We start from the raw sequence: 16,400 nt of genomic DNA on the forward strand, positions 1-16,400 counted from the left end.
GTCAGTGGCACGTCGGGCACTGCTAACAGAGGGGGGGGGGACCTTTCTCTTATCCCTCTCCCTGCTTGCCAGCCAGGGTGCCAGCAAAACAGCTGGCGTGGGAGAAAACGAGGAAGGGGCTTGGGGAATCAGCAAGGGAAGGAGGTTGGGTGGAATAGGATGGCCAGGCTCTGTCCAGATTAAGACTGGCTCATTAATAAGTTCTGTTTCCTAATCCTACTCCCTGGCATACTTAGAACTCAAGTCAACAGGAGCTCTTCCAGTGCTGGTGTTCCAGGTGTTGAATAACTTGCTGTGGGGATCTGATTTTAGCTGAGGGCAGTGTTAGAATCTGAGATATGAAAGCTAGGAGCTAAATGGCACCTTAAGCCTAGGTTATGGGTGTAACATTGGAATGTCTACGCACGTTTTTGTTTTGTTTTTAATAACAAGAATACAAAGCTGAAAATGAATGAACCGCAGCTAAAATCTGATGTTCGTTTTTCACGTGGTCTAGTCCTTCCCCTGTTCACCTCCCTAATATTCTTAAGAGTGTCTTTTCTCCAGTCTTCAGAGAGTCACTGGAAGTGGGGAGCCAGAAAAAGATCTTTCTTTCCTTCCATTCTGCAGTTTTAATCTGAAATCTTAGGTGCAGTACTGTGCCCAGAGCTCATTAACTGCTTGCGCTAATGAAATTCCCTGTCACAAAAATGCGCCTAGAACAATAGGAGTTTCGAACACTGGCTGAGGGGTACTGAGTGACAGCAAAGAGATGAAAAAGATTGTTCCAGCTGAGAGTGGAGTACCAGAAGAGACACTAAGTGATGAAGTGATTAATTCCCAGGCTGCAATTGTCTGTGCTCTGGTAACATCCTGTTAAAACTGCTCCAGTGTATTGGATACATGGCTGCCTTTGAAGATGGTTTGGAAAATATGGTTGGCTCAGAGTAACTGCTTGATGCAAAGACTCTTTATATTAAATCAGAATTCTTGCTGTGTGTAACACATACCCTATAAACAGAATACATAATTAAAAGTGTAGCTCCATATAAACTTGTATAAAGGCATGTAGGTGTGGAAGCACAGCGGCGGGGCTGAGGATAAAAAGAAGCTATGAACAATGTGTGCTGTCCTGGAGTCCTTGGAGAAAGGGCCAGATTAGAACAAAATGTATTAATAATAGAATCAATACTACAGACCCTTCAAGTGTCCCTGTTTTCCAGGGACAGTCCTGGATTTACAGAAGCCTTCCCGGTTTCTGATTTGATCCTGGAACGTCCCACTTTTCCTTAAAGGGTAAATGGGAGCCCTGACCATTAGGTCTAGTCGTGGCCGACTCTGGGGTCGCAGCGCTCATCTCGCTTTATTGGCCAAGGGAGCCGACGTACAGCTTCTGGGTCATGTGGCCACCATGACTAAGCCACTTCTGGCAAACCAGAGCAGTGCACGGAAATGCCGTTTACCTTCCCGCCGGAGTGGTACCTATTTATCTACTTGCGCTTTGAGGTGCTTTTGAACTGCTAGGTTGGCAGGAGCAGGGACCGAGCAACGGGAGCTCACCCCGTCACGGGGATTCAAACCGCTGACCTTCTGATCGGCAAGTCCTAGGCTCTGTGATTTAACCCACAGTGCCACCCATGTCCCTATGGTAGAAGAGTTAGAGACAGAATAAAATAAGACTAAGAGGGTAAAGGGTAACAGCGTTTCAAATGCATTTAAAGTTTAAATTGTGTTTACAATAAACCACAATCTTCATTGTTAACTTGAGAACCTGACTGAGACTAAGTGATTTACCGGGGAGAACCTGGTTGGTGGCAGCGGATTAGTGGTGTATGGGTCAATAGTCCGTGAGATGACCGCGGGCTCCTTACAAATGCCACAAAAGACAACTCCCATTTTGTGCATGTTCGATGCATACATGGGGGGGGGGGGAATGCAATGGGGGCGGTGCAGGCTCATGGAACAGGGACCGAGCAATGGGAGCACACCCCATCGCAGGGATTCAAACCGCTGACCTTCCGATCGGCAAGTCCTGGGCTCTGTGGTTTAACCCACAGCACCACCCGCGTCCCTCACTTCTCCTTAGGACACCCCTGTTTTCATCAGAGAAATGTTGGAAGGTATAAAGTTATGCAGTGCCCCTGAGCCAAAGAGATAAGCAACTAGGCAACCTTTAGAAGGCTTCTGAAGGCAGCCCTGTATAGTTTTTTAATGTTTGATGTTTTATCATGTTTTTATATATGTTGTAAGCCCCCACCCCCCTGAGTGACTGACACAACCCAGTCAGATGGGCAGGGTATAAATAATAACATTATTAGTATTAAAAAGACATCCCTATTTTCACTGGAGAAATGTTGGAGGGTATGAGGATAATAATGATACAAACAATGAAAATTGGCACCCAACACTCCAGATGAGTCACGGTATTTTTAACATGGAAAAAATATATGTGTTGATGTTATAAATATATCCTGCACTTTCCCATTTTGTGCATTTGTAAGCTGTTCCTTACCTGTTAATGTTTCATTGCAGGTGTTTAACCGATGTTGATGAATGCTTAGAAAGCCCATGTCAGAACGGCGCTCTCTGTGAGAACACATACGGTGCCTATCACTGCAATTGTAGCCACGGATTTGGAGGAAGACATTGTGCCGACGTCCTGAACAAATATGTTTCAACCCCCTGGAACATTAGCTTAGCAGAAGTCATTGGAATTATCATTTTCATAGCAGGGGTCTTCATACTGGTTGGGATTTTTGTCTTCTGCCGCCAAGTCATCCGGAAGAAGAAGAAGAAAAGCCAACCAGAACCTGAAGACAAACATCTGGGAACAACAACAGCATTCTTGCAAAGGCCATACTTTGATTCCAAACTGAATAAGAACATTTATTCTGACATTCCACCCCAGGTGCCTGTTCGTCCCATTTCATATACTCCGAGCATTCCAAGTGACTCGAGGAACAATCTAGACAGGAACTCTTTTGAAGGTTCCACAATCCCAGAGCACCCAGAGTTTACTACTTTTAACCCAGATTCCGTTCATGGCCACAGGAAAGCAGTGGCTGTCTGCAGCGTGGCTCCGAATTTGCCTCCCCCACCTCCATCCAATTCACCATCAGACAGCGACTCAATACAGAAGCCCAGCTGGGACTTCGATTATGACAGTAAGCCGCCGCCTCCTTTTTGAACTGAAAAAGCTTTGCTGGCAGGATATTGAGATTTCTGCTTTGAGCGGTTGTCTACAAAGATTGAAGACATACAGATTTAAAATAAAAATAGAGCTCTCTCATTTTCGGAAGAGGGAACTCCTAAGTTGACGCTGAACATCAAAGGCAGTAAATACTTGATTTTGCTGCTAACTTTTGTGGAGAGGAGGGAAACACTGCTTCTCGGTCACAGCTTTGCCAAAATCCTGGATTTCCCCATTGGTTTCTGTGAGCGGCTCACAGGTCTGCCTTGTGGTTGAGGAAAAGGGAATCTAAAGAAACTAGAATTTTGGCAGAGTCTGCGAATCTTTCAGTTTAGGCTGTAGTTGAGAGAAATGTAGGCAGAGAATGTTAGGGTGTCCAAGGGGGAAATGGAGAGACAGTCCCTGGCTGCTTCTTAGCAGGAATATTGGGGAGGAAGTATCCCTCTCCTGTGCTATTAAGGGGATGTTTCAGATAAAAGGAAAGGAGACAATGGTAGCAACATCCTAGCTGCCCACCCTGCAGCTCATCTTCAAGACTAACAGTCAACACACAAACCCTCTAGAGTTATATAGGACAACAGGGGGAAGGCCTCAGGGGAGTGAGGAAGAACAAATAAATGCGTATTTTCTCTCTCTTTCCCACCGCAGAAGTCTTAAACAGCACTAAAAGGTTCCCATTTCAGACTGGCTCTGAAAAACATTTGTAGGGGAGTGGTATACTACAGTGTTTTGCTATACAATGGTACCTCGGTTTATGAACTTAATCCATTCCGGAAGTCCGTTCTTAAACAGAAACCGTTCTTAAACCCAGGAGCGCTTTCCCTAATGAAGCCCCCCACCACTGGTGCCTTTCCACCATTCAGATTCCGTTCTTAGACCGAGGTAAAGTTCGCAAAGTGGGACACTACTTCCGGTTTTGTGGAGTTCATAAACCAAATAGTTGGTAAACAGGGCTGTTCTTAAACCAAGGTACCACTGTATATTTATTTAGACAATTTATATCCTATTTAACCAGCATCATTTCCTGAGCAATGTACAAAAGAACGCAGTGCAGAAAAAAACACACAATTAAAACTATAAAATCAGGCTTCAAGTAAAATGCCTGCTGGGGTTTTAAAACAGTCAAGCTTAATTTTTTGTCATGTTTCTAGTACAGTCGTACCTTGGAAGTCGAATGGAATCTGTTCCGGAAGTCCATTCGACTTCCAAAATGTTCGAAAACCAAAGCGCGAAAACCAAAGCGCGGCCAGTCGGAAGCCGCAGAAGCCCCATCGGAACGTTCAGCTTCCAAAAATAGTTTGCAAACTGGAACACTCACTTCCGGGTTTGTGACGTTCAGGAGCCAAAACGTTCGCTAACTAAGCTGTTCAAAAACCAAAGTACGACTGTAACTATATTTGTGGGGGCATGTCGAAGTTGGTTGTCACATTAATTGTTTCTGCCTGTCTCTCCTTCTTTCAGCTAAAGTTGTAGATCTTGACTCTTGCCTTTCAAAGAAGCCCCTGGAAGAAAAGGTTTCTCAGCCTTACAGCGCTAGAGAGAGCGTGTCGGAGGTCCAGTCCCTTAGCTCATTCCAGTCGGAATCATGTGATGATAATGGTAGGTAGATGAAGCCTTGCTGTTTTGTGTCGCTCTGCTTCCTTGTCTACCGTCTCCGCATAGGTGCCTCACGCTGGCATTGCAAATATCAACAGGCATATCATATTCTGTCAGGACCAGCTCACCCAGTTGGGCAAAGATCTGCAGCAATAGCCTCCCAGTAGCAGCACTCCCACTTGCTGGGAAAGTGAGGTGTGAGTTGGCACATGGGCAGGGACAACCAGGCGCTTGCACGGGTGCAGCACAGAACACAGACGCCACCTCAGTATTGCCCCTCAGCCTCCTGGTAAACGGCAGCGTTGCTTCTGCCGGGAGGCCATTACTGTGTCCCCACCCCTCTGGGTTAGTGAGCCACTTCTGCAGGGATGCATTATTATAAGTTGCAGATGATGTCATAAGCTGGTTATAAGTCGTTTAAACCTGTAATGGTTAATGTTTGATGTGAAGACAAGGGGTATTCTTTTTGTAAAAATAGTGAGGTTATGAATATTGGAGGTGTGTGGGATGGAGTGAGGTTTTAAAATGTCTGAAAACTGGATTACTGCTTCATTTGTCTCCTCTTTTTCCTTGCTGCTGCCTCAGCTCCCATATGGATCAGAGCAGTACTGAGTGAAAGCAGAGTATGAGGGACTGGCTTGTAAGTCTGATTACGTTAGTAATGAAGGAAGTTCTCCAGCAGGGCTTTTATTGTGTTCTATCTGGCTTATGCCACGATAAGGAGCAGATGTGTGCCAAATCTCTGTGCATGGAAGACATTCCACTTCACTGAATCAGGCCCTATTCTATTGTCAGTGTGAGTGAAACACTCTGAAAGTGGCCCTGACCTGTCAAAAGTACTCAGTGAATTTACTTTGGATTTGACCTTCATTGGGTTATTTTTTAAATTACTCCAAAGCTTCATTTATGTTTTTGTTATTAAGCTTAGGAAAATAATTGGCTACCGTTTTAAAATACATAGTATTTTGCTCATGCTCAGCCAAGATGTCCTGTCTGCTTATTTCAGTGTATTAACTTGTTTGCGGTCTCAACATAAAACTTCCTTTTATTACTTAACCAAAAAAAGTAAGTTTTATTTTTACTGATCACTAGCACTTTCAGTGACGTTTCTGTGTATGTATGTGTGTGTGTTTGTTATATGTATATGCATTAATGGTTTTCCAGTACGAAAGGAACTTAAAAAAAGCTGTAGAACAGAAGTAGCGTTTTGAAACGAGTTTATAGTTTTGCACTGTAACAACTAGTACGCACCATTTGTTTCTCTATGGCTGGCTGCAAGTTCCAAATACGCTAGTATGATTCAGAGTGATAAAAGAAAGGAATGCAAATGGTAAATGTCAGAATTGAAAGTCACAGTTGACAATATTATGCAGCTATGAGCATGACACTTAGCTTGCCAGTTCTCCACTCAGCCAGTTAATTAGAGAACCAGAGAACCCTAGCCAACGATTTGGCTGGTTATTTCAAAATTTTTCCTCCCCACTCTCCAGCTTTTCCACTCACATTCCCCTTCCCTCTGTATCTTGTGTTGCTTCCCCACCCTCTGCCCATGCAGCAATATACAGTGGTGCCTCGCAAGACGAAATTAATCCGTTACGCGAGTCTCTTCGTCTAGCGGTTTTTTCGTCTTGCGAAGCAAGCCCATTGACGGCTTAGCGGATTAGCGCTATTAGCGGCTTAGCGGCTTTTAGCGGCTTAGCGGCTTAGCGGATCAGCTGATAAGCGGCTTAGCGGCTTAGAAAAAGGGGGGGAGGAAAAAAACCCACAGGAACTCGCAAGACATTTTCGTCTTGCGAAGCAAGCCCATAGGGAAATTCGTTTTGCGAAGCGCCTCCAAAACGGAAAACCCTTTCGTCTAGCGGGTTTTCCGTCTTGCGAGGCGTTTGTCTTGCGGGGCACCACTGTACAGCCTTCCCCACTGCTGGGCTCTGTATGAATTTTTGACTCCACTTCACCCCCTTCCCCTTCTTTCCTTCAGTTTCTGACTTTCTATTCCTCTTCTGCTTCCCCTCTCCATTTTCTCCTCGGTTCGCTTGTTTGCTGTATCCTGCCTCCAGCTTATCCTGCCCTGTGATGTAGACTATTCCAGAAAACTTTGAATTGGAAGCTTTCGGTTTGCGTCAGGCAAATTCCTGATCCGCCCCCCCCCCCCGAAATTTAATCTTGTTTATTTTACTTGTCTTTAGCAAACAAAGCCAATAATTTTGAACCTGTTGGGCTTGCCTAGCATTTATATGCAGTTGGCATCCATACCTTGTTACTAACGAACTTTGGAAATGGAAAAATAAAACACTGGAAAGTTTGCAGTCCCTGATCACTGACCCTGTCCTCCTTTTCCTCTTCCTACACGTCAGCTGCATTACCTTATGAAATAGCCTTGATCCAAGCCTGTTTCATTAAACCTTTTAGTGCTTTTAAAAATGACCTTCACTTAACCTTTTCTCTGATTCTTCAACTTGCCTTCCCCTGTCATGAACTTCACATTAAACCTGTTCAACATTCCTACCAGCCACACCTCTTGCCTTTGGTTTTGCACTCATAAAAGCTGGATTATTTCCCAGAATTCTATTTATTCTTCCTTTTTTTTAGAAGTTAAAAAATTGTGAACATCCTATGCTCTGGCTGTGGGGGAGGTGTTTGCAGACCAGCTGTGGAGAAGCAGCATAGGGCTTTAGGAGACATAACAGCCATAAAACAGGTTCCATTTGCAGAACTGAGATGCCATTTTGAATTTCAGCAAATTTTGATCTACCACCTGCAACCCTTTAAGGGAGAAAAAATATTGTATCAGTAAAATGAACCAGTGAAATTATACATGCAAACTTGTCTTAGGACTAGTTCACACTTTACTCCTTTTGTAAATAAAATAATATACATGTGCAGTGCATCGATTATGAACGGTGAATGTCTATTTAAACAATATTTTTTTCTTGTTTAAAAAGGAATAGGAGTAACTGAGAAAGAATTGGGCATTTGTGTGTGAAAATTGGCTGTTTAAATCAACGAGTGCCATTCACAATTGACACAGCACACATGTATGTTGCGCTTCAGTATCCATTCCCAGATACTAAAAGTAAAGTGTGAATGAGCCCTGATGATTGCTAAAATGTATATACGCATGTTCATCTTTGCAATCCATTTGCCGTTCTAATAACCTTTCCAGACCATTCATTTAGAGCTGTTTGCAGAGTCCAGAGTATAATCAGAGGCAGAAGCACAGAATTTTTTTGAATGTTTATTCCCAGTCAGAACAGAATGTGACTGGTGCTTGTGTAAACATAATGTGCCTAACCCCACTTGAAATGTTGTGCAGTTGTGTGTAATTATTAGAAGATTTTTAAGCGGTGTTTTTTATGTTTCTTGGTATGCTTTTATATGCTGTTTGAAACTGCTGCTAATTATAAGTTTCTCTTTTAATTTGCTCCTTCCCATACTTTTTACAAGCTTCCCTAGTGACTGTAATACACCTTGTCAATGCTGTTGTTGACTCGGTGGGAAAAGAAGGTATATAGTTTTCACTTTTTATTTATGGTCTGGGCAGAACGTTGCATGCATTTCTCTTCTAGGAATGTATTAATACATTAGAGGTATTAAAATAAGATACATCGTTTCTTATAAACAGTATACACGGTTGTTTGCTTTAATAGACACACAAATGGAGATGTTTAATGTAGTCTCACATTTTTTTGACTCAATTTCCGAAAAGTCCATCTCTGCACTAGGGCATTCTAACATGAAAACAGCATCAAATCCTGGCATGTTACCATAACACTGAGCACAGATTATCCCTTTATTATCACAAGTACATTCCCTGGATAGGAGAAGGCATGACCATCAGTCCTATGTGTCTCAGTTACTCCTAGATGTGCACCTGATAAGGCAGCAGCCGCAACAGAGAAGCTCTGCCCTCAGTTTATGTATCTCCCCTATCTGAGCTGCACTCAAGCAGGCAAAGACTCTGCCTACATGTAACCTTTTCTCCTTCCACTTCAGTCCTCTTCTGATCCTGGGAGACAGTGGATCAGGAGAGGTGATGGCAGGAGGAGAAGGAGGTGTGGAAGCCCTTGACCAGGCATAGGCAAACTCGGCCCTCCAGATGTTTTGGGACTGCAGTTCCCATCATCCCTGACCACTGGTCCTGTTAGCTAGGGATGATGGGAGTTGTAGTCCCAAACCTTCTGGAGGGCCAAGTTTGCCTATGCCTGCCCTTGACTCTACACCAGCCTGCCCTATCTCTTCCTCCCTTGCACCTGTTCTCCACTCTCCAATCCTGCAGCTTCTCCTGCCTTTGAATATTACAGGCTCCCTCAGATCACTGGTCCCTTCTTCCAAGTCAGTCTCCAAACCCACATTGTCCCAGTGCCCATTCCTCAGTGTCCAGCCCAGTCCCGGACATCCTGTCTCTCAGCCTCATTCTTCCCCATAGGTGAGCAGTAGCAATCTGCCATCATAGGGCCAAGTTCTTCCTTGCAGCATCTTTCCCCTTCCCTCTTCTCTGCACAAAGGCTTTGCCAGTCTCGGAGCTATCGCCCAGCTCTTAAGCCATTCGTTTTGCGGCCGGAACAAGCGAAAACTGCCCCATGCAATGTCATGAATGAAAAGAGGGTTGAAGAACACACTTCACACTAGTGCATGCTATACACAGTACTCCTTCGGGAAGACTCTCCTTCCTTGGAGATTTTAAAGCAGATGTTAGATGGTCATCTGTCCTGAATGCTTTAGCTGAGTTTCCTGCATTGCAGGAAGTTGGACTTGACGACCCTAGGTGTCCCTTCCAACTCTACATGTCTATGATTTGTTTATGTTAATATATATATGAAGATTACCTCATAAAATCCTTGTAGGTCTTGCATAACCAGAAGAGAGAAGAAGCAATCCTATTAACAATACTACTCTCCCCCCCCCCCTTGAGGTGAGATAGTAGAGGTGAGCAAGTGCTATGGCACTGTTTAAAGTACAGTTTGCCAAGGATATTGTAGCTGGGTGGTTGAATGCAAACAGAAAGGAAGTATGGTTCGATGTTTAACAACATGAGCTATGAACTGAGGTGTCTTCAGTTCAAATTTTAGGTCAGCCATTAATTTGCTGGCTGGACACTAAGTACTCAGAATATGCCGCTCTCCCCGTATGTAATGATGGTGCTGGTGATAATAAAACAGTTTACTTTACAGGATTTGTAAGCATAACTGAATGGTACAGAAAGCATCTTAAATGCACAGAACAAGTGCGATATAAATACTGCGATATTCTCCAAGGCATACAGTTGACATGCAAAGTAGAAAGTACCTGAAAATGTTGATCATCAGACAGATTTAGTTCTCCTGTTAACGTACCTGCAGACAGCCTCAATAGTACCAGCCTCAGTAAAGTTTTGGTTCACACCAGGCTCGTACCACAACTTTTTCCCAGCATAGGTTTCTTCTTTCCCTGGGGTACACCTCTTCTGTGTGGTAGACTACAAGGAGAAAATAATCAAGAAATACTCCTCTCCTTTTATCCTGCTCATTTTTGACTCTGTAGAAAATGCTGTTTGAATCAGCTTCTATGCATAGATAGACATCTACGATCGTACCTTGGTTTACGAACTTAATCTGTACCAGAAGTCTGTTCTTAAACCAAAGCGTTCTTAAACCAAGGCATGCTTTCCCATAGCAGCAGGGGACTCAATTTACAAATGGAACACACTCAACAGGAAGCGGAACATGTTCTTATTCCAAGGCAAAGTTCACAAACCAAAACACCTACTTCCAGGTTTACAGTGTTCTTAATCCAAGTTGTTCATAAACTAAGATGTTTATGAAGGTACCACTGTATCTGTTTGTATTAGTGGGTGGGAAATGTTGGGGTCAAGCTAGATAAACAATACAATTGTAAAACAATACAATACAATTGTAAAAAAAGACTATGTCATCTAGATACAGGCTGTGCATTTCTGACATCCCTTAGCATGTGTTGTAAGCTGGTTTGTAAAATGCCGCCATCAGTATACATGGACCATTATAGAGTAAAAAGAGGATACATTCCTGCTGTAGATGAGTTTATAATCTTAACATTCTCAACTCAAGGAAACAAAAAGAAAACAATGCAGGGATATACAAGGAAGGAGAGTTTCATTTATTTGTTTTATTTGTATCCACCCCTTCATCTGTAGATCTCAGGGCGGTTCACAACATAAAATACAAGCTAAAAACAAAAACATAATTAAAAAAATTCACTGAACATGCTTAGGGTTGCTTACAGGTTTAGTTGCAGGAGGGCATTTGAAGCAGGGTTAAGATCTAGACAACAAAAGAGATTAAGATGTACAGTGGTACCTTGGGTTACAGATGCTTCAGGTTACAGACTCCGCTAACCCAGAAATAGTACCTCGGGTTAAGAACTTTGCTTCAGGATGAGAACAGAAATCATGCAGTAGCGGCGCGGCGGCAGCTGGAGGCCCCATTATCTAAAGTGGTTCTTCGGGTTAAGAACAGACCTCCAGAACGAATTAAGTTCTTAACCTGAGGTACCACTGTATCCTATTTAGTAATGGCAAACTCATTTTCTGACTGCCGGCCCTTACATAGCCACTGTGGCACCAGCCACAGAGAGGTACCTGCAGATTTGGAGGAGCACAAAGTTTGCAGAAGTTCAAACCATATTTTAGGAGGTGGAATAGGGGGGATGACTTTTCAGTGACGATTGAGCACGCCACAGAGTGCTGAATGATGGAAAGGGGTTGGGAAAGGTGTATTCCGGAATATTGTATTCTAGAGGGGGGTGGGGAGAAAGGGTCCTGGTTGTCTGGCTGGAATCCCAAACAAGATTACTCTGTGCTGCCGCATGTTGTTGCAGTTCCCACTTGTAAAGCCTAAAAGAAAGTCTTCAAAATCAGCTGCATTTCATTAAGATTTTACTCAACAAGCACTTCCTTAGACAACCATCCCCCTGAAATCTTATATAACAGAGCCTCGGTTTGTAAGGGCCAGGGTTGCTGCCTTGCCCTCGCGATTGAAGGGACCGGAGGCCACAGGATGGCGTGTGCACATGACACCAGCACACCGCGCATATGGGGGGCCCTGTGGCCCCTCCCCCCCACTTGGTGCCTATGGCTAGGACACCAATGATTTGAACTGGCAACCAAGGCTCACTATGTAATGAAAAGCTTTGTTTTAGTCTGTGCAAAACAGGTTCATAAATCTATATTATCAAACTATTAATTCTGGAATCAGATTACTTATCAAACTATTAATCTAATTTTTGAAGTTTAGGTTCACGGTTATTAGACAGCTTCATTGTTTCAGTAATCTATTTAGCTATTAGGCTGTGCATAATGACAATAGACAGCTGATTCCAGAATTAGCCACAAGGATAAAAAAACAAAAATATACAAAACAATTAAACGCTATCAGAGAAGCCGTATTCAATCAATAATGTGCGTGCAGGGTTTTTACCTTGCTGAGCCTCCATCCTTATTTCCAAGCCCTGTCTTTGATCAGGATCCAAAGAACCACACAATTATTTCTACACACTCAAGAGTTTGTTTCTTGAAACAACATCCCACATGACCAGTTGGTGACTTTACAGAAGCAGTTTGTGATATGACTGTTTGAAGGGAATAAAAGTATAAAGTCTCCCTTCCTTAACTTACAAGGGGACAGTAGAAAGGGTATTGTTACTGTTGCCATTGTGTACATTCTTACTGTTTTTAGGCTATTGAGTTCTTTTGAACTACTTGATGCCTAACTGCTCATCTTTTTTCCCTCTCTCTCCACTTTGCCACCTAAAGAGTCTTTCGCTGTTCCCGACCTGAGCAATTCAAGAGGTGACTTCTGCATGTAGTTGTTTGTTGCCATTCACTGAAATGTTTCTGTTAATATTTGGCCCCCAGCACTAACTTGGTTTGCTCACTGTGTATGAATGCAGTTATTTCCCTCCAGTTACTGGACACTTATTCTAGCCCAGTGCAATTTCCCCTTTGTAGAAGGGAATCACAAAATCTTGATACTTGTAACATAGCGATGTTTTACCAGTCGAGCCAGTAAGCACTTTTGTTTCAAGTACAATATTATATTCTTGCCCTACAACAGAAAGTGATTTTCTGCATGATTGGCTTATATAGAGACTTTTGTTTTTGCATTTGAATGCCTGAGTGTCCTTACTAATAGTTTCGTAGGGGTTCTGTTATAAAATTAACTCCACAGCCGATGGGCAGCAACTAATAACATTAATACTAAACTGGTAAGTGTTATCAATACTTTAACAATTAGGGAATCTTAAACTTACTGGCCTCAGTCCGGAAAAATCAAATTGTAATTTAAAACCCATTGAAATCGGTGGGGTAAATTATCATAATCTTGCTAATTTTGATGGACTAATCTTGCAATTCTGCACACTGTTACTCCACAGGACTCGGTAGGATGGTACTTCTGAGTAAACATGGCTCAGATCATGCCAGGCTTTTATTTCAAACAGAGCCATGAGCTTGTTGCAAATGTTACATTGAGATAAATGTAGTTACCATGCACCAGTTTGTTCCACTAACAGGCTTCCAGACACTTTTATTTTACACAAAGAATGATTTTTCTGCCGTTGTGTACCAGCTCATTCCTTAGCTCACTTTAGGGTGAGGTATGTTGTGATCCTAGTTAGCCCAGACTTGAATAATACAATAAACTATTTGCATGGTGCACCATGACCTTGCTGTTGTAATGTTGAATGTTCGTTAACCTCGGGGGCAGATTCCTCCCATTCCTCTTGTGTTCTAATAGCTGGTGGTTGTATTGTCCTTAGTGCAGTATATTGATTTTTCACTGTTAGATATTGAAACCCGCTTTGTTTTTGCCCTTCAGGCTATCACTGGGATACCTCTGACTGGATGCCCAATGTCCAACTGCCTGGCATACAGGAGTATCCGAATTACGAGGTGGTTGAAGAGGTGGCACCCTGTATACAGATCCAAATTCCATTGATGCAGACTACTACCCTGGAGGTTACGACATTGAGAGTGACTTTCCACCTCCGCCGGACGACTTCCCAGTGCCTGACGACCTCCCACCGTTGCCACCCGAGTACAGTGATCAGTTTGACTCAATACAGCAATCCAGGGACATGCCTGCTATAGGTAGCTTGGGATCCTCTGCAAGGAGCAGGCAGAGGTTCAATCTCAGCCAGTACCTTCCCCATCACTATCCGCCAGACCTGTCGGAACCTCAGAACACAAACAACGGAGTCTCCGGGAATTACAGAGAACCCTTTGCTCCTTACACAGTAGGGTACAGCAGAGACTTCGAAGCGCCCCCCGTAGACAACATGTCCATGTCTGTGTACGCTTCCACAGCTTCCTGCTCCGACGTGTCGGCATGCTGTGAAATGGAGTCTGAGGCCATGCTGAGTGACTATGAGAGTGGAGACGACGGACATTTCGAAGAGGTGATCATCCCTTCACTTGAGCCTCAGCACCACACAGAAGTCTGACACCCTTCCTCAATTAAAAGTGCCTGGATGTTAATGAACTTAAAAAAATAAAAGTATTCTAGAGAAAAATATCGGAGAGCTTATTTTTCTTGGCAGCAATGCTTGAGCCGCTTTCGTTTCAGTGAGCTAAAACTGGCATGGCTGCACTGGATCATGTAGCTCATTTCAACTTGTTAACCATTTCCTGACCTCGTTCCCACCGCTTGACTGATCACAGGTCTCCCATTGGCTGTGCCATCCCCCCAAAAAAGTGTTTTTTGTACTTACATTGTCTATGTTAAAAGAAATAAAGCAAAAACACATACCACTTCCTCATTTTAGCATGATAAATGTATTTATATCGTTCAAGAGCAAATCATTTTTTTTCTTATCTCTTTTTGTAAATTTTATGTACAGTTTTGATTTCGATAATTTTAACTAGATTTTGTAGATACTTTCGAAACTTGATTTCCACTGATTCTAGTGGTGTTTTTAGTGTGCCGTTAAACCAACACACCCTGGGTCTTATAGCATTCAGCAGTTCACCGTTTTGTTTTGTTTTCCACAGAAGTGCGGCATTTCATTTATAGATTTCTATGTAATCATGCATTTCCAAGTGTACATAATTTCCAGCTGTAAAAGATTCCTGATATTTTCTGGGTGACGAACATGGAAATATCCACCTGGGTTTCTGTACTCTAGGACAGTTACACATTTTTCCTTTCTTGAAAAGTGTGGGGGCGGGGAGGAGGGAAGCCACTGCATACCTATTTAGAACCAAAACCACCATGGCACAGTTTTATAGTGTCTGTATATTTGTGATGCAATGGTCTTGTAAAGGTTTTTACTGAAATCTACCATTAGCCAGTCTTTCTTACTGACAATAAATTATTAATAAAATACTTTAGCTTTGTTCACCGTTATCTACTTCATATCTATTACACAGGTGTAACGTTGCAGATGCGTTGCTTAGCGCAAGCCTAGCCAGCAAAAACAAAAAACAAAAACGGTGTTCCTTATACAGCCCACCAGATGGCAGCATGAGCCTGCTTAATTCATTAAAATAAAGAGTAGCACAAATGGATGAATGGATGCAATATGTAAGGATGAGAATCACGTTTCAGATGCTTCTCTTTTATGCACTAGCTGTAGCACCAGTGTGTGTTTTACAATTATACCTCCACCCCATTCTCTGGGGAGAATAAGCGTATCCAACAGTTACTTAGAAGATCGCAGAGGTATTAGTGTTTTTCCTAGCATTTGCTAGGAAAACATGGGAAAATTGGCATGATCACCACATGCTTGATACATGCATAATGCTGATCTGCCGGATGCGCCCCTCTGTATATTTAGGAATGTAGTCAAACCCCTTGTCCTGTGCAAGCATGTGATTAGCATTGCCTGAGGGGGTGTGTGGGCTTGTGGGCCCTCCTTATTGAAGGAGAAAGTGGAGGGTCTGCTGTACTTGTGTAAGCTCCATGTGTGAACATGCATTGAGCTTACACAAGTAACATTGCACTGAGCTTACACATTGAGTGCAGCAGGGCTGCCTCTGAAGACCGTCGCCTTCCAGTACATGGGGAGGAGCATAGGACCAGGCGATGGGTGCATGATGGAAGGGAGCAGCAAGTGCAGCCTTACTCTTATGTAGAACCATAGAATTGTAGAAGTGGAATTGACCCCAAGGGTCATCTTGTGAACCCCCCTTTGCAAAGCAGGAATCTCTTCTAAAGCATCCATGAAAGATGTGCATCCAACCTCTGCTTAGAACCCTCCAAGGAAGGAGAGTCCACCATCTCCCAACCTGTTCTGCTGTCCAACAGCTCTTAATTCCATAAAGTTCTTCCTGGCGTTTACTCAGAATCTCCTTTCTTGCAACCTGAAGCCATTGGTTTGAGTCCTACTCTCCAGAGCAGGAGTTTGGCACTGAACACCTGAATTGAACTATGGCCATTTTGTAAAGTGTTACAACTTTTGTAAAGTTTTACAACTTCACAAATTATTTTTTCTAGGTAATACTTATATCATCTCCGATGACTTCTTTAAAAAAAAAGGAAAAAAAAGGACAAAATGCCCAGAACTATCCTATACCACCAAGGTGGCTAACATGTACTTCCCATACACACAAAGCACTGTGCAGTTAATTTTTGCTCAGTAGAATTAATTTTGATGGTACAAGTCAAGTTGGACCTTAGAGGAT

At 43.0% G+C, this 16,400-nt stretch overlaps 1 protein-coding gene across 1 annotated transcript in view; it reads left to right on the forward strand.

The window, feature by feature from the left end:
• The window catches only part of FAT1 (FAT atypical cadherin 1), a 113,994-nt gene extending 98,879 nt beyond the window's left edge, over positions 1-15,115 (forward strand). The window contains 6 exon segments of the mRNA XM_081875550.1: positions 2,512-3,143; positions 4,631-4,768; positions 8,210-8,269; positions 12,534-12,569; positions 13,597-13,689; positions 13,692-15,115. Coding sequence (XP_081731676.1) covers positions 2,512-3,143; positions 4,631-4,768; positions 8,210-8,269; positions 12,534-12,569; positions 13,597-13,689; positions 13,692-14,221 — 1,489 coding nt within the window. The 3' untranslated portion in view covers positions 14,222-15,115.
• Positions 15,116-16,400: the final 1,285 nt, after the last annotated feature.

The sequence above is a fragment of the Podarcis erhardii genome (assembly GCF_964252035.2).
Source record: "Podarcis erhardii genome assembly, chromosome: 9".
Taxonomy (NCBI): domain Eukaryota; kingdom Metazoa; phylum Chordata; class Lepidosauria; order Squamata; family Lacertidae; genus Podarcis; species Podarcis erhardii.